The sequence below is a fragment of the Clupea harengus genome, chromosome 8, assembly GCF_900700415.2.
Source record: "Clupea harengus chromosome 8, Ch_v2.0.2, whole genome shotgun sequence".
In the NCBI taxonomy this organism is placed as follows: Eukaryota; Metazoa; Chordata; class Actinopteri; order Clupeiformes; family Clupeidae; genus Clupea; species Clupea harengus.
Genome location: NC_045159.1, coordinates 2,003,329 through 2,027,287, shown reverse-complemented (window position 1 = coordinate 2,027,287; position 23,959 = coordinate 2,003,329). Strand labels below are relative to the sequence as shown.

General features: G+C 42.2%; 1 protein-coding gene across 2 annotated transcripts in view; it reads right to left on the bottom strand.

Annotated features, from left to right (window-relative positions):
- fstl4 (follistatin-like 4) overlaps nucleotides 1-13,904 on the bottom strand; it is a 108,694-nt gene extending 94,790 nt beyond the window's left edge. Inside the window, exons 1-3 of one of the 2 annotated variants that reach the window (XM_031571451.2) lie at nucleotides 13,662-13,904; nucleotides 9,169-9,304; nucleotides 4,010-4,043 (exon numbers count right to left, since the gene is read on the bottom strand). In XM_031571451.2, coding sequence (XP_031427311.1) covers nucleotides 4,010-4,043; nucleotides 9,169-9,294 — 160 coding nt within the window. In that variant the 5' untranslated portion in view covers nucleotides 9,295-9,304; nucleotides 13,662-13,904. The remainder of the gene's footprint in view (nucleotides 1-4,009; nucleotides 4,044-9,168; nucleotides 9,305-13,661) is intronic. The other variant, XM_031571452.2, reaches the window with a different exon arrangement.
- Between the last annotated feature and the right edge of the window lie 10,055 nt (nucleotides 13,905-23,959).

The following is a 23,959-nucleotide window of genomic DNA, read 5'->3' as shown; positions in this document are numbered from 1 at the left end:
GTGAATTAAGTGCGACACACTTAGTACACTAAGTAGAAAAAGTGACCACTGAATTTAATATGACACGCTTAGCAATCGAAATAGGGAAAGTGATCACTGTTCTGTTTGCATCTGCTATGGGCATATGGACTAAATTGACTGTGTATTATGACATGCATAGCTGCCACATACTTAATGGCACCAGATGGCTTTTCAGCCCTTTCATAAAGTCTTGCCACTATAAGTGAATTGTAGTGTTGACTACAGATAAGCAGGTAGTCTCACTGATACAACCTAATATTTGAATTCCACCAATAATTGTGGGGAGAAGTGAATACTGCACATATTTTAGTGAAAGACTTGGTCCTATGATAACGTATGCCACATGTAGTGTGAACAGTGATGTTTTCAAGATGTATATTAGAAGTGCTGTGTCGTGTAATGGGGTTTGTTTCATATATTTCTTGCTTTTATGCAGCTGAGAGTTGATTCCCCTAGCTCCAGAGACCTATGCACCTCACTCAGTCAGAGGCAAGTGCTATTCATTGTGTGTGAGTAAGGTTCCCGAAGTCCCTGGAGAATATGATGTGCCCTCTTTAAGTCCTTCAACTGCATCTCTGAGCACGCTCAATATGGGGCTTAAGTTTTGGCACAACTTCCTTCTGCTATGACTTTGGTCTCTAACCCTGCATACTCCTGAGTGCAAATCAAAGCCTGGAAAGCAGAAATCCTTTGATAATAAGGACGTTCGTGTACAGTGTTTCCATCGTGAGTTCGGAAACCTCCCGACAGAGGTTTATGATGCACAGAACCACTGTCCATGACTCTCATTAATCTGAGGGCATCTGCCCCAGTGTGCAGTTTTCTGTGACATAGGAGCTCACGTCTGAAGACAGCTGTGGCTCACTGACATTTTCCATATCTTTTACGGGTGTTAAGCTGGGACACTCTTTAAATGTTGTACATCTTAATTAAATACAGTGTCAGCAGACATCACCACCCTATCATCCAAGAGCGACTTACAACCAGTTCCATTGTAGTTCTTAATCACTCTGAATGACTTCTCTTTTATCTAAAGCGGCATGTCGGGATAACTACCAGATCTTGCCAAGTTTATAACGACATGGTGATTTCCCGTCCTGCACTGCAGGGCACTTTCTTGTTTTCCTCACATACATGGATATTGCTCTGGTCGACACAGCAGCGGAATTACAACTACTACTGATAGGGATCATTTGGATATTTCTGGGCCCATGTTTTTGTTACATTAAAGTATGGAGTTATTGCTGTGTTCATGTTCAGTCGGTGCTTTACATGTTGGTTCAAAGTGTTTTAAGATTCATGCTCCTGGTGGTTTCCAAACCTGGAGGTAATCCAAGGCTGGTGCCAACAGTCTATCTGAGGATTTAAAAGCCAAAAAGACAGCTCAGTGGGGACATATGCTTGGTTCATCTCACGCAGACCCATTTTGCACGAGCTCCAGGGCACTGCCGTGAGTAACACCTGTTTTATATTTTCTGAAAAGTACCGACTAGAAAACTCATTAATTTGCCTTTTGCTGTTTTGTGTTATTTTTACATTTTCCTCTAGATTGTCTTGTTGTCTTTAGTTTTGTATTTATTTCACTTTTCAAAATGAACAGTGGTATTGTACACCTTATTGAAAAAAATATTTTTTAGTCTTTGCACATTTTGCTGGACTCTATCCTGTTATCTCGCTAGGAAAGGCTGAAGACTCTGACGTGAGTACTGTCTAAGGTGCCGTGTTTGCAAGCTGGGAAGGATTGTGAAACGGGGCCAACCGAGTATTTGGAGAACAAAAAAAAACTGCCACACACTCTGAAGTGCTTGCAAATGAGGTGAGGAATCCTGCTTGTTCAAAGTGATGACGCACGTCATTCGCACCTGTTAACAACACTTCCTCTGCTGACTACTGACAGAAACCTCTGACAGTCCACCGTTTCAGCAATGCACGTTTATTTCCACTGTTCACTGTTTGATTATGAGGGCCAGCCCACTGTTTGTAGCGCTCGGTTTGGCTTTCTGTATGGTACACATAAGAATATGCTTGGATGAGTTAGAGACCAGTATCATACAAGCTCCAATCAACCCTATAAAGAGCTGTTCACACTTCTCATCAAAGCTGGGGGGGGGGCAGTGGTGTGAGGCTTTTCATGTGAATGTCATTGTACATGGATACTAATATAGAGCATTTATCCTGGGCTTTATCCTCATTGAAGTTGTTGTTATACTGTTAGTCATTATTATATGTTCATATTTATTCCATGACCTAAGGAGAGCTTTCCCATTCTGTTCCTGCACTATCTAACACCACCCTTTGTTTTCTCCACTGACAGTTTCTCCCATTCTAGTCTTCGTCAGTCAGCCCCTTCTCATCATCTCCCTCGTGCTGATGCTGCTCCAGCCACTTAGAGCTGGTTAAAGGGTTCCTCTGTCTGTGTTACCCCATCTAATTCCCACCCAATTACTGCCTAAATGAACCACGGGCCTGGTTAACTGGGTCTGCCTCTGCTCATTGTTTAATTTGAGACAGTAACGAACCCTGATTAAAGCTCTGTGCGGGCTCATAAATTAAGCACTCAAGGCCATATTAGTAGTCTCTTTCCAGAAGATAATCAAATCTATTCAATTGTGTGTTTTTTGGTGAGAACGAACAAAACATTATATTCTTCGCTACATTTCTGAGCTGATCACTTATTTATTGGCCATGTGACCTTTGCAACTAAATGTGGTGTGCCGCCCGTGCAGTATCATTTATTTATGACTTCTGTCTGAGCCGGTTGAGTGGTGCCGTGCCACGCTTGCAACGCGGTGGCTTCAGCAGGTAGCGCTGTGTCTCTCAAGTGAAAACTGGGGCATTTTGATTAATGCTGGCATCTGGAAGTGAGGCAGTAACACACTACAATACAATCCCTCTCATATCAGCAGAGAGAGAGAGAGAGAGAGAGAGAGAGAGAGAGAGAGAGGGGCATCCGTAGGCTGTAAGATGATACTGACAAACACAAAGAATTGCTATAAGTCCCGTGTAAAAGCCAAAAATAAAGAAAAAATAATAGGCGACACAACTGCAGGAGGAAGCATTCAGAATGTAAAAAAATTCAGTGAATAATGAGTCCCTTGAGAGAAATCATTAAAATTTGAGCAAATATTCAAACTTACCGGTGTTGTTCTGCCATCCCATCTAAAATGCTCTTGGCCCACCTGACACAGATATATGTTTTTGTTTTTTAAACTGAGGACTAAATGCTTTGACGTGGGTGAATTTTTCTTCTCTGAAGGAAATTATAGGAGCCCATGTTGGTGTGGAGGATTTCTTTGATAATTGTGCGTGCAAAAGAACGATGTTTCAATAAAAAAAACTAAAAAATGCTCCCCTAACAAACTGGCATAGATTGAAATACATGTGAAGGGCCAAGCAGAGGGAGTGCAACATCTCAACACCATGGAGACATGACTGTGAATACAACGCAGTGATTTTCTCTTCATAACTTTGAACATCCTGAAATTCCAGCGTAGCTGACTGGCCCAAATGATTCCAATGGCAGGGCAAAGGTACTGGAAATGATAATACAGCGCTCTCTTAGCTAGTGTAATGTACAACACACGCCCACACATCTATGTGTCAACTGAATCATTTTCATGTCTTTCGGTCGATGGCTTCCAAGCAGTAAATGGTGAAAAACAATAATTTGACCACATCAGGAGAGTGCTTTAAGCACAATATAAAAGCTGAGAGCTAGAAAACAACCTTGGGCTGAAGATGCAACACAAACGCAAGGGAGCTTATGTAACACAATTGTAGAGTTACAAATATGAGTCAGGTCAGGGGCGAACCAAGACTCAAACCTCTTCAGATCACAGTACTTTATGCATACAACACTAGTTACTATTTCATTCAATAAATGAAAGGAAAGTCATTGTTAGGGAGTGGGACAAATCTAAGAGCAGAATGAAATCAGCACGATAACTTTTCATATCAAAGCTTGGAGGAAAGCAGAAGATGTACTCACACTCAGGGCCTTCTCCATCCGCCTCTCTCTTCTGCTGGGAGGAAACAGAGGAGACAGACATAATTAAAACCTGGACTGTGTTTGAGTTTAATTTTCACCTGTAACGAGGTATAATGCAAACAGTGAATCTCAGCTCACTCTAAGTGCAAGAAATGTCAACTCATCAGATCATCCTAATGGAAAAAATGGCAAATAATTGCAGGCTAAACACGTAAAACTGATTCAACATAATGTTTTATATGTGTCAGAATAGCAATGGATTTTAAGTGTTCATATTTTCATTTGATGGTGCTCTTTGAAATAAAGACTTTCAAAGAGCAAAATTCCTTAGATCTTCACGATGGAATTGTATGCAGCAGGCTTTGTCTGCTACAATAGGACATAGATTGCAAGCTGTCTAAAAGAGTATGTGACAAATACACTGTGGTGATTGTGGCAATCGGACCATAGTCAATTCTCTGCAATGATGCTACTGAAAACACCATTGGAAAGAGGACTATGCAACACACCCAGGCTACATATTTTCTATTTCTAATACATCGTTTCTGTTTTTCAATGTACAGTTCAAACTATGTAACAGTTCCACAAACCAGGACTCCTGTCACTCCAAACCATTTCAGAAAACTCAAGCACAACATTGCATTTTGACTGTACCCCTAACCACCTGGCAGAACAGCAGCACCACCGGTGTCCATGGGAGACCGTTCGCCACACCAAGTAGTCTTTTTGATCTGCCTGTTTTTAATGGCCCTCCTGGCTCTCCAAGTTTACAAGTGGTATCTTTGATTGTCTAGATATAACAAGTAGAAGCAGTCTCTGTGTTGGACTTGGCCACTGAAGTGGTTCAGTGGAAAAGCATATGTGTGCGGTAGCCTTTGGCAGTCAGTTCACAGAGCTGCTTCATCCTCAGGGGCTTTAAAATCACATTGAGGCTTCTGTGTGATTACAGTCATTGCTCAGGCCAAGTTGAATCCGCCATTCTCCGGCCATCTGTCCATCTTAATTGCTGGGGTATGGCTTTCATATTTTTCCTGTCTAGAATCCTCTGTTTCTTCCACATTTTGCACTTAGTAAAAAGATAGTTTCATCTGCATTTCAGCTTTACCTCAAAATAAATACACTCATACTATTCCAGTGGTATCTGTCAAACTAGTTTCTATAATATCATCCTTATCCTTATAGTTGCCAGCAAAATGTTTCAGTATTATTTCCTCTTAATAATCTTAACATTGACAAAAATCTTTCTTTTCTTCTTTCTGTTGTAGAGGCTGTTGTTAATTCCAATAACAGTGCAAGGCCACTCAGAGTAAAAATCAATTCAAAGTGAATCAATCGACAACTCTAACCAGCATGACATTTAAAAGGCCACTATGACATGCACAATGAGGGAATCAGACCCAACAATTCAATTACTTCACATCTCTCAGTAAATTGAACTGCTGTGAAATTACTTTTTCCAACATTAAAAAATGTCTCGTGTGCCTGTGATCGTTCGACACAGAGACGAGTACAACCCTAGAAATGGATTTCTGACACAAATCCAAACAAACAGTTGTTTTTCTTCCTTTGCCCAAAAATGTATCTGTAATAATGGGGCCTGAGGAAATCCTTTTAGTGAACACAAAGACAAACTGGGCTCCTCAAGTGACTTTTCTTCAAAAGAGAGCCGCTGGAAGTAGCACATCTGAAGCAGCAAATTATGGCAATCCATGATAAATTACTTTTCCTCAGCATTAAATTTGTGTCATTAGCTGGATCAGCTCCGTACATGCTAACTGTGATATTTACAGGCATGATTTGTCCCATAAGTGTTTCTATTAATTGTAATTACTCTCTGGCAGAGGTCCTGGAGATGGCGAGGACAAAGAAGTTTGATTGCAGAGTCTGGAAAAAGCTTTTAATGTGGTGATATTTCTGTAATAGAAATACTACTAGAGCAACAATGTTACAGAATGCAACCCAGGCAGTTTCTCAAAGAATCTTTTGCTCTCGCATTCCAACCAAACAGCAAGTAATGCAAGGTTTTGTGAATTATATTATTATAATTATTATATTTTCTATATGCCTTCATTTCCATCCTTGAGATTTAGAATTACTCTTGGCATGGCGCCCAATAAGTGTGTGTTCATGTTAGAACGTAACACTGCATCTTTTACATGTGGCCTTACAAGAACGCTCATTTGTTACCATGGGGATGATGAGATGTGAAACATTTATTGTCAACCGCTAATTGACTGAAACAAATCTGTTAATCTGCTCTTGAATGAAATCTATGCCTTGGACACAAACCAACTGTTCGCCTGGTGGAGCATGTCTGTGGTCAAGAAGGTGAATATGGAATACCTTTAGCAATGCCTTTCTATTGGGTCTGATACTTTATTCAAGAAACCTCTTATTGAAATAACCTAATAACTAGTAGAATAGAATAGAATATATTATGTTCTAGAATAGAATAGAATAGAATAGCATACAGCATTGCATAGCATAGTTTATATCCTGCCATAAGTAGTGAATGAAACATGAATGGGTACTGATAGGATATGTTAACATGGTTATGGCCTGGTTAGGTCGGTCTTAAGTTTTAAGGGTTTTAGGGTTTAAGTAAAGTGTTAGCCATGTCTCTGTTCCAAATAATTTTTTGTCTTTTTTCAGTAATACGAGAAAACCCAAACTTCCCAAATTCTCTGTTGAATCGGCAACAATAAAGCATGGTGGGTACATCAGCGCTGTGTACAGGAACAAAACTAGTCTTATCATGCCCACACGCTAGGGGCTATTATGACCTCGGCCATTCAATCAGCTGGACTGGACTGCATTCAATTACTCCTGGTGCATGCACATGTTGATGATATTGCCTCCCTGGGTCAATTTGCTTAGAAAATCACAAAGAACAGGTGAAGTGTTCAAGTGACCTCAGTCTTAAGGCCGCTGCAGGCTCGTGTTTAAATGAGCAGCCACACAATGTTCATCCACTCTGAATCCCTTGTGCTTTTAAAAATGCATTTCCTTTTACATTCTAATGTTTCTCCTACACCTTCCTCTCCACACTGTCTGCTTTCCCATTTCTACCCCTTCTCCTCTTGTTGTTTGTTCTCTCTGGCGAATTACCATGATAATCCAAAAGGCAAAGTTTCACTGCAAGGTGAATTGAATGTAGGCACACACCTTTACACAGCTGAACTGTGTGCTGTGAGGGTTGAGGTGACTCCTTGATGGAGGTGTTTTTCTTAGGATAACGCCTGTGAAGACTTCATCTCAGAAAGAAAGTGAAATAGGTATTTGCAACTATGTAGCTCTAATAAAAACACTATTGAACTTATCTCGGCATCATCCATGCAAGAGTATCTATTTTAAGCTCTAACAGCCCTTAGTGATGGCTTTGAATTGAAATGACAGATTTCGACCTTGACGGGCCACTCTCCTGAAAGTATGGATCCATGTTGTTCAAATTCATAATGAGTGTGTGAAATGCAGACCATTTGCAGCTCTTCAGGTCAAAATAAACATCCCTAAAAGTACAGGCAGCACAGTGACCTCTGTTTTTATGACGCCATTCTTTTATCTGTCCTGCCATTATGACTCTGGCAACATCCCTCTATGTGGTTCTTAGATATAAGTGCTCTGTGGTTCTAAAAGGGAGTGTGAACTGTTGTGAACTGTTATGACTTGAAACAGTGTTCCAAAGGAAATTAAATGTAAAAAAAATGAATACATCATCTAGGAAGATCTTTGCACACACCACCTCTTTTGAAATTGCATTGTACTGGTCTGTAGTGGATGTACTGTGAATCTCCCCTATGGTTTGTGGTTGAAGAAGTTTCAGAGCTGATGGTCAGCTAAATGTCTTGAATGGAAAATCTATCTATCAGCTTTGTTAAGAGCATGCTTTCTCTGGGCACTGTCCACGATCACTGACTTTATCTATTTGGTTGTCTGTTTTGACCACCACCTCAGAGGACTTTGAAGAGCTTTGAGGTTTGCTGCCTCCATTAAAATACAGAGCTCCAGCTTTTGGGAGACACATTTGTTTGTTTGTTCCTGCTGAAGCGTAAAGCTGCCATGGATTATTCTCTCCTGGAGGTACCTCCATACTTATTCACTGCAATTCACCACAGGGTTTGGAATCCAACACCAGACCAGCCACAATTTTGTGTCTCTCCTGTTCCCTGAGAGTGATAGAGGAGGGTGGGGGTGGGGGTGGGGGGGGGGTGTACCAGGGTTTGGTGAGTACTGTGGGATTGCGGAGGACCCAGCAGCTTTGGAAAGCAATGACATTTTCCCCCTGCCCGCTGCCAACCCGCAGCACCCCATGGGCACTACAGACTCAAAACAGACCAGAGGGGTTTATGCTTAATTGCACAAAGAATTGGGAAAACAACTGCGGGGGAAATGTTCTCTGTTCCCCTCACTGGCAGCTCCACGGGACAATTGATTAAGGGGCGAGAAAAGGGGGAATGGAAGTGGTGGTGGGCTTTCATATGTGCAACAAATAATGAAATACTTGCAAAAGACAGAGAGTGTTTACGTATTTGTCGTAGCTAGGCAGAGAGCCGGCACTCTTCTTTTCCAAGCAATGTTAAAATGAATAAAAGCACTTATTAAATGAGGGGGGGAAAGCATTTGCAGATGGTATCCGCAAAAGCATTTGCTTAGAGAGAGGGAGGCAACAAATCTACAAAGGCTTTGCAGACAACAAGAACGTATTGTAATGCAAATGTGGTCGAAGAAAACAAAACATCACAAGAGCGGAATCTAGGAGTGAAGAACGCTAGCATTTTTCATGGTCTGCCTACATGGGTGATTTTACTCAGTAACTTATGAGCAGAATATTCAGCTCACAGTAACAGCCCTTACAATAACCACACCATTAATCTTCCTTTGAGGCCTTAGTCACATCACTTAATGGAATTGAGGAAGGTATCACAATTTGAAGAGTGACTTAGAGAAAAAAAAGTATCTTAAATGGCTCCCTGTTTTATATGCTACATTCATAACTTCAGTATTTGATACCATGCATGCTATTTCAGAGGCTTATTCAGTTCTGATGTGCTGCCAGAATAAACTGTTTTCCTGTCGCGTTGAAGGGTGGGTGAGAGAGAGAGATAGAGATAGAGAGAGAGAGAGAGAGAGAGAGAGAGAGAGAGAGAGAGAGTACTTACCGGGGGCTGCGGTCCCTTGGAGGCATCCTCTGCTCTCTTTGCTGTATCAGTGCTCTTCCGTCCCTCGGCCAGACACAGCGCCGCCCCAAGTAGGACCGCCAGAGCACAAACAGCCAGCCGTCCCATCACTGTCCACCTGTCAGGAGGAAACATGACAAGTGTCACCTGGGGAGAGGGCCCCACTCATGCTGCAACCGCACCCCACCAAAGGCCAGAGCCTCTCCATCAGAACCATCACGCAGTGTCACCTCCGAGCCCTGACAGGCCACGTCCACTGGGCCTCTCATGCGCCTCTGTGCTGTGCTTGTGTTGTGCCCCAGACAGTCATGAAATGCCAAGTAATGCAATCCCGTTTTACAACCTCCATACTAAAGCACATCATGCACTGCACTGCACTGGTTTGTTTAAGGAATGTTTTCTGAAAGGCAGTGGATGACAAAACTCTCAATTCTGGTTATACATCAGTTACCAGAACTGATAGACTATAGCCACTAAGACAAAGCCAGCAAGATTTCTGACTGCCTATTGCTTTCCTATGAAAAAAAGAGCAGCGCTGAAAAGTGGATCAGGTAAACTGACCCTTTCTGCACACAACTGTCATGCTACATTTGAAAAATACAGTATTTAGGCTGCTGTATGATCATGCCAGCGAGCATTCTGTCTGATAACAGCGTGGCCTTTCCAAGCTGACAGCAGCCAGCCCTGCGAGCCAGAGTGCAACACCTAGCAGTGGGAGCTCAGCTCCCTTCATTCATATGCTCCTGTCACCACCTATCTCCACGCAAGCCTGAGGCTGCAGGGTCTACTCCAGTGGCCAGAGGCTGGCAGCCAGGCAACAGAGCAAACGCTGGTGATCACTCCCACCAGAGTCACCTGAATTATCACTCGCCGTGGCTCTGTAGGGTCGCGGTGAGAGATATAATTTGCAACAGTTGTTTGCAGCAAATACAAAAGTGAGGGACATTACAGCTATGCCTACTTTTGAATGGTATGAGAGTACAGCAGTATGCTGGTCTTGTTTTGTTGAAAAGGAAACAGTTTTGAGGGGAAACACTCTGGGAACATTTCAGAAACCTGTTCCACTGAACAATGCCGCCATGCTATAAAGGAGCAGCATCAGGGGATTGGCTGTCTGTGCGGTGTACCACTCGGACAGCTCCTGCACTCACTTCTTGTTCCATATGGTCAGAGCAGATATGAAGGGGGGGAGGGCACAGGAATGAAACCGCCTGTCATCTGCAAAGGATCTCATATTTTACCTGCTATCACTTTGACACAGGGTTAACGAGACAAATTCTTTCAGAAATTTTATATGACAGAGCAGTGCGATAAATCTAAGTCAGACTGAGGCGTAACTCAAGAGGATTTATTTGAGCTGGACTGCTAGGAGATAAGGTTATGAACCACTACTTACACTAATGTTGGATTTTACAACCACAATCTCAGCACTGACAAAAACAAGAGGGAGGGGATTAGGGGTGCCGACTGCCGCCTTTATGACTAGGTCTGACAAGCCCGGAATATCTCTAGAAGAAATGTGTAACGTAAAGGGAAGGCTACGCCCAAGGTGTTTACGATGTTTACGCTGCTGAGCGATGCCGTTTGGGTGGGCTGCTTATATCAAACAGGATAGGGGCTAGGTATTGTACAGAAAATATCAGACATACTGTCACAAACAATATAACTGTTTACCTGAATCAACTAGAGGTGAACAAAAGGTTTCAAGTTCAGCTCCTCTGCAATCCCCTGGCTAGTAGTCAGGCAGAGAAGCCATGTCATTAGCAGTCAGTTACTTCTTGTTTCAGTGGGTCAAAAGCAATGCAATCGCAAAGCTTGCCTTTAGTGGTTCAGGCCTTGGTTTCTGTAAAGCGTGAGACAGTGACAACTGTACATGATGCTATAAATACCTTAAACTGAATTAAATTAAATGAGTAAATCTTCCTTTATCCTGTGTTTATGTGTCTCTTTTCCACAGGATGGCTAAGAATTGTCTTGACCAGCTGCAAGTGCCTGTGTTTAGCATAAAAAACCATCTCCTAGCTGGAGAGACCACTGAGAGTCTGTCTGACAGGCCACTTTAATAAGTACTGCATCGTATTCCTCCTCTGTCCTGTATCTGTTGAGGTAAAGCTCCAGGGTCCAGGAGCCAGTAATAAGCCTCAGCTCTACGGCTTCCCACTCTCCAGCCATGGAGAAGAAGGGGAAAAAAACTCGCCCTTAGCTGATATTAGTTTCCTTCTGACAGGATTTCTTTGACCATGCCAGTAGCATGAGGTATTTTCAAACTCAGACCTTACATGTGAGGTAAAAAGGAACCACTCTCTAGGGCTTGTTGAGCCAAACAGCCTTTAAGATTTTTAACAGACAAAAAACAACCTAAGGCTGTATGGGAGCTGTTTGGAGTACAACACAGGTATATAGGCAGTTTAGGCACATTACATGGCAAAGCCATTCTCTGTACATAAATGCTGCGCCTGATTGGTGTGATAGTACACAGATAGGTACATGAAATAAGGCTCAAAAACATAAATAATACAAATAATAGAATTATACAGAACAATCACTGTAAATATGATCTTCAAGAATTTCAGATCTGAATAAAGGGATAATGACAACAGTCATATGCTCGGGTCCTTATACACGACAAGCATAAATCATTCCAGTCTTTCTGTGACATTTCACTTACACAAATATAAAAACAATGCATTAAATGAAAAACGCTGTGTATTAAAAATAGGATTGACATTATTTTTAGTCCATCACAATTAAATGTATCACATGCTTAATGTTATTGTGCATTAACAACACCTGAGTGTTAGAGCAGATAAGTGTTGTTTTACAACATAGTCTTGCAGTGTGAAGGCTGGTTGACTTATTTCAGCAAGATTAGCAGAGTTTCAAGTTGGAGGCTTTGTGTAAGCACAGTTAAAATACAAATGAGAAACATAAAATGCAACAAAATACAACTTCCCTAAAATCACCGAAAATGGAACCTTCCAAGCCTAAGATGCCTTAATAACAATAGTTTTCATATGAACACAACACAATCTCAGCGGAGCTATGACCCCCAAGGAAAAATATCTGAAAGTATAATTCCCCCCCATATTGCGATGCGGGTGAGTCATCATACCAGCTAAAGGTATTGTTAGTCTAGGCCTATGAGATTAAAATACTTCTATATCGCACCATAAATGAGAAAATCCATACTTTGATCAGAGGATAAAATGGGCGTTAACAACCGAAACCTGTTATGATTCGAGAACATGTGAGAGAGCGACAAGCACGTTGAAGGCATCGGAAATAACCATTATCTCAGCTGGAGAAGCCTGTACACATCGGTTATAAGACCGCGGAAGGGAGAATACCGATTTCAGCACTATGGACAGCTCTATTGTTAGCGCAACATGGTGCGCTGAAAGATTCTCCTTGGCCACCATTCACGGTCATTCTCGGTCTCAGCCTGTATCGTGTAAGAAACTAAAAGTAGGCGAAATATTTTGAGTGGCCAGTGTTGAGATGGTGTGTGAACGTGCATCGACTGTTGTCTGATGTAGTTAATCTAGATTCATAACTATGCAACAATTCTTCCTAGTCTCCAGAACATTTTATTACAAAGTTATCCAGCACCATTGAGCTAAGTAAGCTATGCCCAGTGTTATCTTGGCTTCCGACTGGCTATATCTGAGAGCATCGAAGCAATTTTATAATCGCATCTCAGATTAAAGTTTGAGAGCACTGTTTCGGGGATCGCATTTTTCACGGGAAGAAATTTAGCATTAATGTTTAATTTATTCCCCTTGTTTCAGACTAAATTTATTGAGGCTTCTTTCTGTCTATGGGTAGCCCCCAATGTCCTGCCAAAGAGTCAAACAACCAACGTTAGACTCGCCAGCGCGGTAATGGGAGACTGTACGGGTTTTGTCATCTATTTTCTAACCCCCTGTTGTCTAAAAGTAATGCACCACCAAACGTGGAAGCATTGGACAAACACCGGATGCTGCCATAGAATATAAACTTCTGTTTCATCACATGTAAATTAACGCATGCACAAAATATGTTAATGCAGACATAAAATTGGTATGTGAACTAGCAGACCACGGTAATAGATCGCGGACAGGCTGACACTAATTAACAATTATCTTCAAGGTCTGCCGGGCCCATGAATACAATCTCTATAAATAAGTAATATTATTTTCACCATTCGGCAACGACGGTAGTAGGTTTACTGCAACAAGGAATATTTAAATGCATAAGACTTGTCGTCCCGTTGCACTGGAACAACAACCACGAATATAGTGAACAATTTACTTAAGATCGTTTATTTACAAACTATTTGATCCTGACAAACCATAGCCACATTTCAACATATAACGTCTGTAAACATGACAGAAGTCTCCCAACCATCGTCACTAACCCCAAACACGTAAAGCATGAAATAACACAGATAGGTATGTCAGATACTTCTTCCTTCGACTAAGATACTGCACCCTTACCTGCGTATTCCACTTGAGAGAGAGAAATTTGTAATCGCCGGTTAGACAATTTGCCAAAGAGGTGTAGTTGCCACACACTTCCTTAGTTCCACCTCCCGCTTGTCTGCAGATTATCGTCCTCAATTGCCTGCGTTATTCAGTTAAGCCTACGAGGCGGCATGCGTTTGATGTTCCAAGCACAAGCTACCGAGGTCCGTTCCTCGGTTCTCAGTGGCTCTCACTGTTACAGCTTGCCCTATTTCAACGGCTCCTAACTACACTCCTTTTGACGTCACGGCTACATATAAAATAGCCGCAGATCGCACTCCCAAACTGGCACCTATGTCTATATGACAGCATTCCATATTGATTTTGACAAAAAATGAAAGGTGGATATGGTGTCATTTAGAAAAAGAGGAAATGTCAAAATACTTGTTTCACGTAAATTATCTATTATAGACAACCACAGGTATGGTCATTAGTTCGGAAATCAAACAGGTAACCGAGGCTGATTGGAATAAACATGTCTTCAAATAAAACTAATTAGACTTAATGAGAAGCAAAATATGTTGTTTATTGGACAGGCAAGATTTAAGCATTTTAATTTGTATTTTATTTGTATTCTCATCTTTCTTTCTTTCACAGTTTTTTGACACCAGGTGAACATGAAGAATTACATTTTAGGATTCTTGCAGGAAACATAAAAATGGAGTTACTATCAAAGTTGCATGTGTCTTTGAAATATTCATGCTGAATGTAACATTTATCACAAAGTGAAATGGCACCACACCTCTTTTGATTCAGTGTGCAAGGGCAATGTCTTTAAAACAGCAGTGCAGGAAAAAGGTTAATCTTTTACCGATACCAGCTAGGTGCAGAGACAGCCCTCCCTGACTGGTATTATTCAGATCGGCCCTCAAGTCTGCACCACATATAGCTAACTCTAAAATCACCTCACAGTCTATGTCCATAGGAACACAACAGGATGTACTAGACTACCAAGGAAAGTACTTCTGTGATTCATTTCTTTCCTTTTTCTTTCCTGCAAAGATTTGTGTGATGTGGTTCCAGTTCCGCTTCTGGTCGCCAGTCGCGATTGGGAGAGGGCTTATCGCGCCAACATTTAAATTCTTGATTATTTTCACACAGGGTTTATTACTCTATAGTTATCATCTATGAGATAGTTTTTCTGATTCTTGAGATGCCGTGTAATAACTGCCGACAACTTGACATTGCCAGACACCATTGGCTCTCAGCAGAACTGCAAAGGAAAGACGCACTTTTAACTGGCTACATTACAACAGTCAGAGTGCAATCAAGGACAATGCTTTAGACTCTGCTCTGTCTGACACAATAGCTTGGGAACCTAGTCACCCGTGCTCATGCTCCACTCCTGAAAATATGTCTACCTGGATGGAGGTAGTGGTGCGGGGGGGCCACAAGCATCATGTTCCCCGTCCGGTTTCTCCCCTACGGCTGGATCTCTCAAACCGCTTCAAATCATCTGTGACCCTGAGCTTGCCTGGTGGCAGAACCAGTCATGCTAAGGCGCGTGGACATGCAGCAATGTCAGCTGGTACTCCCTTGGGTGCTGGGACTTATTCATTGGCAGCAGGCAGTTGTCCAGTGGACTGGTATTCCTCCTCTCCTTCAAGGCGCTGCCCTGTTCCTGCTACTAGCCAGCTCCCACTCCAGGTCAGGCTCATCTTCTACCGGGACATCAGAAATGTCAGATGCTGTCTCCACGAGAACTAAAGGGTGCACTCCACCAGCCCGACGCACAACTTTGGACCAATCTTACTGCTCTCCTTTCGGCTCACTGTCCCTCTTCACGGCGGCACCTCTCTCAACCTGCACAAAGGTTGCACTGAGACAGGGGTCTCACCCACCGCTGCTGGTGCTCCATCTCCCGCAATGTTGATCATTGGAGACTCGATCATCAGGCATGTGAGAGCGAGATCCGGCCAGATCTTCTGCTTTCCTGGAGCCAAGATCTATGGTATTCTAGATCCAATTCCAAATCTGCTAGCTGAATTTCAATCAGCCACAAACCTTGTTGTGCATGTGGGTGTAAACACTGTCTCTCATAGGGAATCGGAGATGTTGAAGTGCAAATGCATTAGCTTTTTTACTGTCCTAATGGACTCTAAAAGGAGCAGCTTTATCTCTGGGCCAATTCCCACGTTAGGTGTGGAGATTACATTTTTAGCCGTCTTCCCTGGTTAAATTTGTGGTTGAAAGCGCAATGCACAGCCTGTGGCTTTATCTTCATTGACAACTTTCGATCTGTTGTGGCTGCATTGCTCCTTTAACAACAAAGGCGGTTTTCATCCAAGTTGTGTGGGTTCTATGATGTTGTGTTCCAACAGTTTTATTCTCTCGAATTTGCCTGAATGACTCTCACCAGAGCCAAGCCTAGGCAAGCAAGACAAAATTGAACTGCAGTCTAAGTCTACTCTTCATAGTGTACACTGTGTTAGTTCCCTCTGCAGGCCATAGACTTTCCACTATTACTGGCCTTTCACAGAAGGCGCTTTTCCACTGCGGGAACTCGGGGCACCTTCCAGGTGGCGCAAATGTTTACAGGAATGGTCTAATAATCAGCCCTGTCAGCCTTACTGTCTCTATTGAGGTACAGGAACTATGAGCTCCATATATCATATAATGATATTAGAATGCAGAGCAAAACAAAATGTAGAAGCAGGTTTCTTTGGCATCCAGCCGCTAATTGATGTCACACACAAGAGGCAGAAAACACAAATTCTGAACAGCAGAAACAGAGGTCTAATCTAGACTTATCAAAGACAGTAACGGTGGGCAAATACGCTAACTAACACAGGACTAACATGCTACATGAGACACAGAAGAGAAACACAATCTACCTTGTAAAATGGATTTATGCACCTCAGAGAGTGTTTTCGAAAAATATCGTTTTCTGTATCGGAAAATGCTGTTTTAGTGTGGACAGGAGGGCTAAACAGAGAAATTATACGTGTTTTTAGATTTACCCAGATATGTGTGGACAGGACCTAAACATTTACATTTTCTCAGAGCACTCACACAGCATTCTGGGAAAAAACTGACACCACACTGATATGGTAGTGCACTATCCCCACGCTAGGCCCAAAGCAACCCAGATGAAATCTAAATATCTGACAATGACTAATTGTTTTTAATGTTCCTCTGCCGCACCCAATCATCAGACACATGCCCTCTGATGTTAAGCGACAGATAGAGCTCTAGGGCCAGACACTTTTGTGCTTCCTACATACCTTTTTCTGACTCGAATTCTCAGCCAGACGTTGATGACTAGGCTAGTTGCCCCTTTCAACTCAGCGTGTACCTCAGTACTTGGTACCATTGCGTCTAGGAGGGAGTATGTACCCCAATTTCATTTTCAGCCCAGGTTTAATGACAATTCTCCAACATTGACAATTATGGAGAAGAGCTGAACGCAAATGAACCACCATAGGCCTAGGGTTTAAAACTATCAATCATTTTTTTAACCCTCCTGCTGGTTGCACAACTTCCTCTTCACTCTACAGCAATGATTTTTTTAATTATTTTCTCGAGCAAATGAATGGGATAAGATCGTCAATATCAGCTTCAGTCACTGGTTGCCAATATCTGTAATGTCTTCTCTACTCTGGAACATTTTAATGTCTTGTCACACTCCTGCTCACTGACCTGGTGTCTCACATTAAACCCGCAACATGCCCTACAGATTGTATTCCCTCTTGTCTTTTAAAAGCAGTGTTTCATGTTGTGGGTAAAAACTGTCCTTGACATTGACATCCTAAGCAAATCATTGGTCTCAAGAGTTGTACCATCATTTAAACATGCGGTGTGCAGCCTTTGCTAAAAAAGCCCAACCTGGTTCCTGATTGCCCTTCTAATTTTAAACTTCTCTAAAGTCTCTAAACTTCTTATCGAAAATACTTGACAAACCTGTTTTTTTAATTAATTTGCAAGGTTATCTGACCGAGAATAGGATCCATGATACTGCATGTACCAATGTGGGTTCCGTGCATTGCACAGCACTGAGTCTGCACTCCTGGAAGTTACAAATTATCTGTTGCTCATTGCTGACTCAAAGGGCTGTTCAGTTTTAGTCCTCTTAGATCTGCCTTCAATACAGTGGAGTGTTGCTTGAGCAGTTGGAGTATTGTGTTAGGGTAAGGGGAAAAACACTTCAGTGATTATCTGGTAGGCACTTTGTGGTCAGTACTGATGGAGTCCACTGGAATGTTGCCCCCCTTCCATTTGGGGTTCCCCAGGGTTTGATTTTAGGTCCACTTCTGTTCTCACTCTATTCATTGCCCTTTGGACAGATATTCAGGAAACATGGGATTTCCTTATTATTGCTATGCTGATGATACCCAGATTTATTTCCCTCTTAAGGCTGGACATGACAGTGAAGTTATTTGTGCTTTTTGTTCAGTCTGAGGTTTTATGGCTTAAGTCTACTCTTATTTCTTACTTGTTGGTCTTTTATTGGATTTTACTCTATTAGTGCTTTTATTTGTTTAACTTATCTATTTTTATGGTTGTATTTCTGATTTGATCTCATTCTAACATGCTGGTATTTTATTGGGTTTTTCATTTAGTTTTTATTTTTATATTTTCTTCTTTCTACTTTTATTCCTTTTATTTGAATTAGTTGCTTATTTCCTTTAATTTCTTTTCATCCCTGTTTACATTTATTATCAATCTATTTATCTCAACTGGAAAGTACTTTGTTACAAATCCTCTTTTTTTTTTTTTTACTTGACTTAATGGAGCAAAATCCAATCAGAGTGTGAGATTCTTTTAGGATCTCCAAGACGAGACGAATCAGCCGTGATTATCCTCTGGCGTGGCGCTTTCTCAGATGAAGGACTACATTGCTTTATTTGTCAACTGCTGTTCATGAGGCACTTCTTAAAATCCTTTGATATGCCATTCAAGTCGGAAACAATTTTTGGGAGTGCGTGCAGAAGCCTCTCTGTGTGTTACACCTGCCTTCTCTGGCACGCGGCACACATATTCTGATTTGACAGGGCTTTTTAATTCATCTCCCACCTACTTCAAGTCTGCTTGCTCTAAACTTTGTGGCAAAAAACTTTCTGAAGTGTTTGAAGCTCGTCTGAAGGAGAGTGTTCAACGTTGCATTGATTTGCTGTAAACCAAGTGTCTTTGGTTTCATGAAGAATGAAGGCTAGGCTGGCTCTGGAAACTGCCTTGACAGTATTTTGAGACTGACACAGGGGTTACAGAAAACAGCTCTATACAGCCTAAAACAACACTATGAAGCAAGGGGAAAGTTAGACTTACTGCACAGTGTCTTCTATGCAAGTTTAATATCCATGGCACCAAAGATGGCTGCATCCTCTTTCCCTGCTGAAAATACAAAACTGCATGGAGGATGCATGTCGAGTGAAAACATATGGAGGGACTATAAAAATCAATTGTCTAAAACTGATGGTCTGTCTATCTAAGATACTGGAAGACATCAAACATCTATTTTACCAGGTTGTCTTCAGTTGAGGGAAATACTAAATGTATCAGATCTGAGTTTAAAGTGTGGTCCTGATGGGACAGTGGTTGGAATGGTAGTCTCTGGATCCTGGGGCTAAATGTTTAAATCTAGGTCTCTCAGGATATATAGCCAATTTTCTTTCCAGATTCTGTTGTACTTTTGCCAGGATAGATACAGACCTATTTTAGGAGGCAGAGCTTTTAGTAGGAGTATTATATAGAAGAGATGAGAAGTGTAGTGGTGAAACTAATAAAACATTTCACGCTGTCACTGATTTTAATTTAGGCCAACATTAACAAGAACACCTAGCCTAGATGTTATTGCACATTCCAGAGTGCCTATCCTGTCAGTTAGCCCTACTGCTAACCTTTGTATTTCTCTATGCCAACATGGTCAGTCTGTGGTGTGGAGAAATAACTGTGAAAAGTTGAAAGTTGGCAAAAGTGAGACCTTAAAGTTGGCCCTCCAACTGATCTAATACAGCACTGTATATGTAACAAGGAATAAAGCCCTGATACGTTACATACACAAGGCCAACCTACAACCTGCCATTCGGATTTTTTCCACCCCCTAACACATAGATATGCTTTTTTATTTAAATACACAAAGAGATAAGATCTAATATACACATATTGAGGCACTATGTTCATTCCATTGCAGTCACTCGTTTTAAAGCTTAATTATTGACAAATGCAGAGAAAATCTACCTAAGTCCACCGAGAGAGAGGTGGACTATAGCAGCTTGAGCTTATGGAAGTCAGATCAATCACTGCTAAATGGCTCACATATAAATCAATCTGAAGGTGACTGAGAATCCAGCCACTGATGAAAAATGCGCACTAGTCCCAAAGTCCAACAACCTGACAAAGCACATATATGTATATGTATACATTTATATATGGATAATGTATTTATTTTTAAAGACATTCTGTAAAATAATCACCTTATCTGCATTTTGAACAGTAGCTGCAGACATGGACACCCAATGTGTGTGAAAGGGACGATGGCTTGTTATGTTTTCCATGTGGGTGATTGTGTCCGAGGCGTGCAGCACCTGTGCCGACAGAACACAGAGCACAAATGCTCTCTCGGCTTCCTTTTCATCTTCATGCCCTCCACGCTCCCCCCACCAGCCCCGCGCTGCATTCTGCATGGCGGAGAGGGCCATGCAGAACATGGGTCATTTTCCGTATCGCTGTCAAAATGACCCCCCCTGGCAGGTGATGGAGTCAGGGTGCGAAGCGGAGCCTTTGTTCCTGCAGGATACACGGCTCGCGGAAGGAACCCGCCATTCTCATTTGTTTCACAGCTGCGTCTTTCCCTTGATATTGGTAATTTGCTTTGTCTCGTCCACCGCCAATTTGATGGCGCACCCAAGATGGCAATGCAATGGGGGTAACAGATGAAAGTGGTGGTGTAGCCACAGAAATAAGGCCCCTCTGACTCCTATGTTACTCTTCTGGGAGCGCTGTCTTGTGTCTGCGGCTGACCCGCAAATAAAACCACAAACAAACTATGCCCCAGCTTGAGCTTGTGGGGTATATGTTTTATTCACCACTTCTTCATCTCGATAAAAAATAATGAAATAATACAAAACAGAACTACTGCTGCGGAGCTAAAAATGAAATAAAAATAAAAAATCAAGTCAAAATAATACTAGGTTATTGTGTAGGAAGTTAATCCCAGCATAAAACATTTTTAAGGTATAGCATACATTTTTAACGCGCATAGAGTGTGATGCTGTGTGACCAGAGATACTGTAACCCCACCACACACACACACACACACACACACACACACACACACACACACACACACATCCACACACACACACACCACCACCACCATAAACCACCGCTGTACTCTGCTGGAATTGGACCATGCTGCCATTAAAACAGTATCTCACGTAGAGACACCCACCCACATACAGTAAGTAAGGGAATTTCAATACACAGCACTCCATAGAGCTCAGCACTGTGAGGATTACAATTTACAATTGCCTCAGACTTGCCTTATATTATTAATAGACATAATTCTGTGACAGACCAGATCTGCCCTAGGGTATAAGCATATGAAGTGCGAGATTCCATGTAATATCAAATGAAGCCTCAAGTTGACAGCTTCGTAAATTATCATATTTACTTATTTATTTCTGTAGGGGTCTTGACAACTCCATGTTCATATGGATGGCTGTGTCATAAAATGTTCAAAGGGCCTATAAAGAAAGTGTAATCAAATTGTTCAGGAAAATGCTAGCCTAAGAGCTGTCTGCTTTGGTTGATGCTACAACAATAGACTCAGCAAAGCAGTTCAGATGTATTCAGATCCATTTCTTTTTTGTGAATTGTATCACACCCATGTCAGGGCTGCTGCAATTGGACAGATTAGAAAGTAGTTTCCAGATTACAGTATGAAATCTGGAAACCTGTCAGAACCTTGCCAGAAACACAGCAAGAACAGTTTGACAGTTATTCATTATCGTCGCTCAGCTCCAGAGAGGATTTCAGAGACAAACTACTCTGAAGAAGTGAAATATCAATGTAGCTAAATGGAAATGGATTGCATTTGTCTGGTGCTTTTCTACTCTTTTAGCACTTTCCATAACATACCTCTTATCTACCAACCAACAGCAATGTTGGCCACGCAAGACCGGGAACCTACCGATCTCTGGACATCTGGCATACCTCCAGCATACACACCAACACCACAGCCACAAGGTTATCCCTGATGAAACTGTAAATTATGCCTTGGAATATACAGATGCAGAGAAAGCAAAAACACTGAACATCTACCGCACATCAATGGCCTAAGTCTGAGAGAAAACTGAGCATGGGTTTCATTAGGTTGGGCGGTGTAAGCCAAAACCCTAATAGACAACAGGCAGGTTTGTAAATGACTGCAGCTCCCCCCAAAGCACAAAGAGCGATCAATGAATGTGAACTGTCGTCATTAGGGCTGACTCAAAGTCAGGATGACAAACAGGGATCTTCTAAGGCAAATAATTCCATCATTAGTCTCTGACATACTCTGTTTTTTTTATTAGACAGAGAGAATTTATCTGGTGTGAGAACTCATGTGCACTCGGAATTAAAAAATAGCAGGACGATGTTTAACCTTGCCAGTTCTGTTACAGTGCTCTAGGCTGCTTCTGTTCTAATGCTGATGAATAAATGTGTCCAGTCGCCTGATAAAAATCAGCCGACAGGTTATGTCACATCCTGTGGCACCTGTGCCTGCAATGAGCATGGCATGACTTGGCTCATAAACATAGTCCAAACTAATGAGAATGCACTGGCCCAGATTACAAGGACAAAAGCTCTGAGGGGCTAAACACAAAATAAAACCTGACCAGTGCAGGGACACACCAACCCGCACTGGACAAATCAACCCGCACTGGACAAATCGATCTAGGAGGCACGTGACTTCCCCTGCTGCCCAGTTCACTCTGGACAGATAGATGAGAGCCCATTCCCTGGATCACGAGACTCTCCATCACTTGGAGTGCTCCAGTCTATCAAACCCAGGCAGCACACACACACACACACACACAGACACACACACACAGAGACACATACACACACACAGACAGACACATACACACACACACACATCAGCAGGGTCAATACAAGTAAAGCGGAGAGTCAACCATGACACCTGCTTCCTACTTGCTCCGTCTGTGAGGTGCCCCTTGATTTGCAGACCATCCTTGTGGTTTTACCATGCTGGGCTTTCATTAGACAGGGAATAGATTACACCGTATGTCTTAGACACGATAGGTCAACATGTGCACGACTCCAAGACAAGTTTTTCAATTGGTTCCATCTACAGATGCAGAAAAACACCCTGCCCTCATGATTTGGCCTCAAGTTATTTTTGATACTGCTACTCCACAGCAGACTATACCGCTGCCGCTTTGATCAAGTCATTTTTTCTCAGCTTGTTAAGCTAAAAAACATATACTCATCATTTCATATTCAACCAATTAAAAGGTAAAAATGTTCACAGGTATATTCCCAAAACACCAGTAAACAGTTAGGCACAGGAGATCATTGCTCCTTTGAAGTATTTTACAAACACATAGTTCATCACTGAAGGAATGGTCAAATAAAAATAAACATCAGGCAGAAACAAATCAAAATGATCACATGTGTATTCAGAATCTGATGAAGAATGAAAGTGGAAATACATCTTCACACTGATGTGAAACATAATGGCATAACAAATATGAAAACAAGAAAACAATGAGGCAGGGTAAAAAGCAGGCATGAACAGTGAACTGGAGGTCCTTTCTTTGAGAGCGCACACCCTCTGATACAGTCACATAGACAGTGACAGGCTCGGAGATCGATTCATATTCATGCTCAGCGGTACATACAGCTCGAATGCTAATGCTAAAGGTCACTGGCCAAAAACCGCGCCGAGGCATCACCGGAGACATCTGAGCCGGCCGCACTTGGGGCTGGACGCCCAGCAGCACCCGGGGGCCAGCTGAGGTTCCTCTGCCGCAGAGTGAGTTTGTGCAAATCTTCCCTTTTTTTCCCCCTCCCGGTCAGAAGCAGCGTAGCATGGAATGACCTTGGGATGGCGAGCAGCGCTTCATTTCCTTGCCCAGTGTGAGAGGCTGATGTCTGCCGAATCGCCGCCATCCAGCCCCCTTTCCCAGCAGCATCAGCTCTGCATCCTCCGCTAAACCACCGCCCCCAACCTCCACTGCTCTGATTAATGGGGTTTTGGTGGGAATTACTTCTGATTGTGTTAAGGAGACTCTGCTGCAGAGTGAGGGCCGACACTCAGAGGTCAT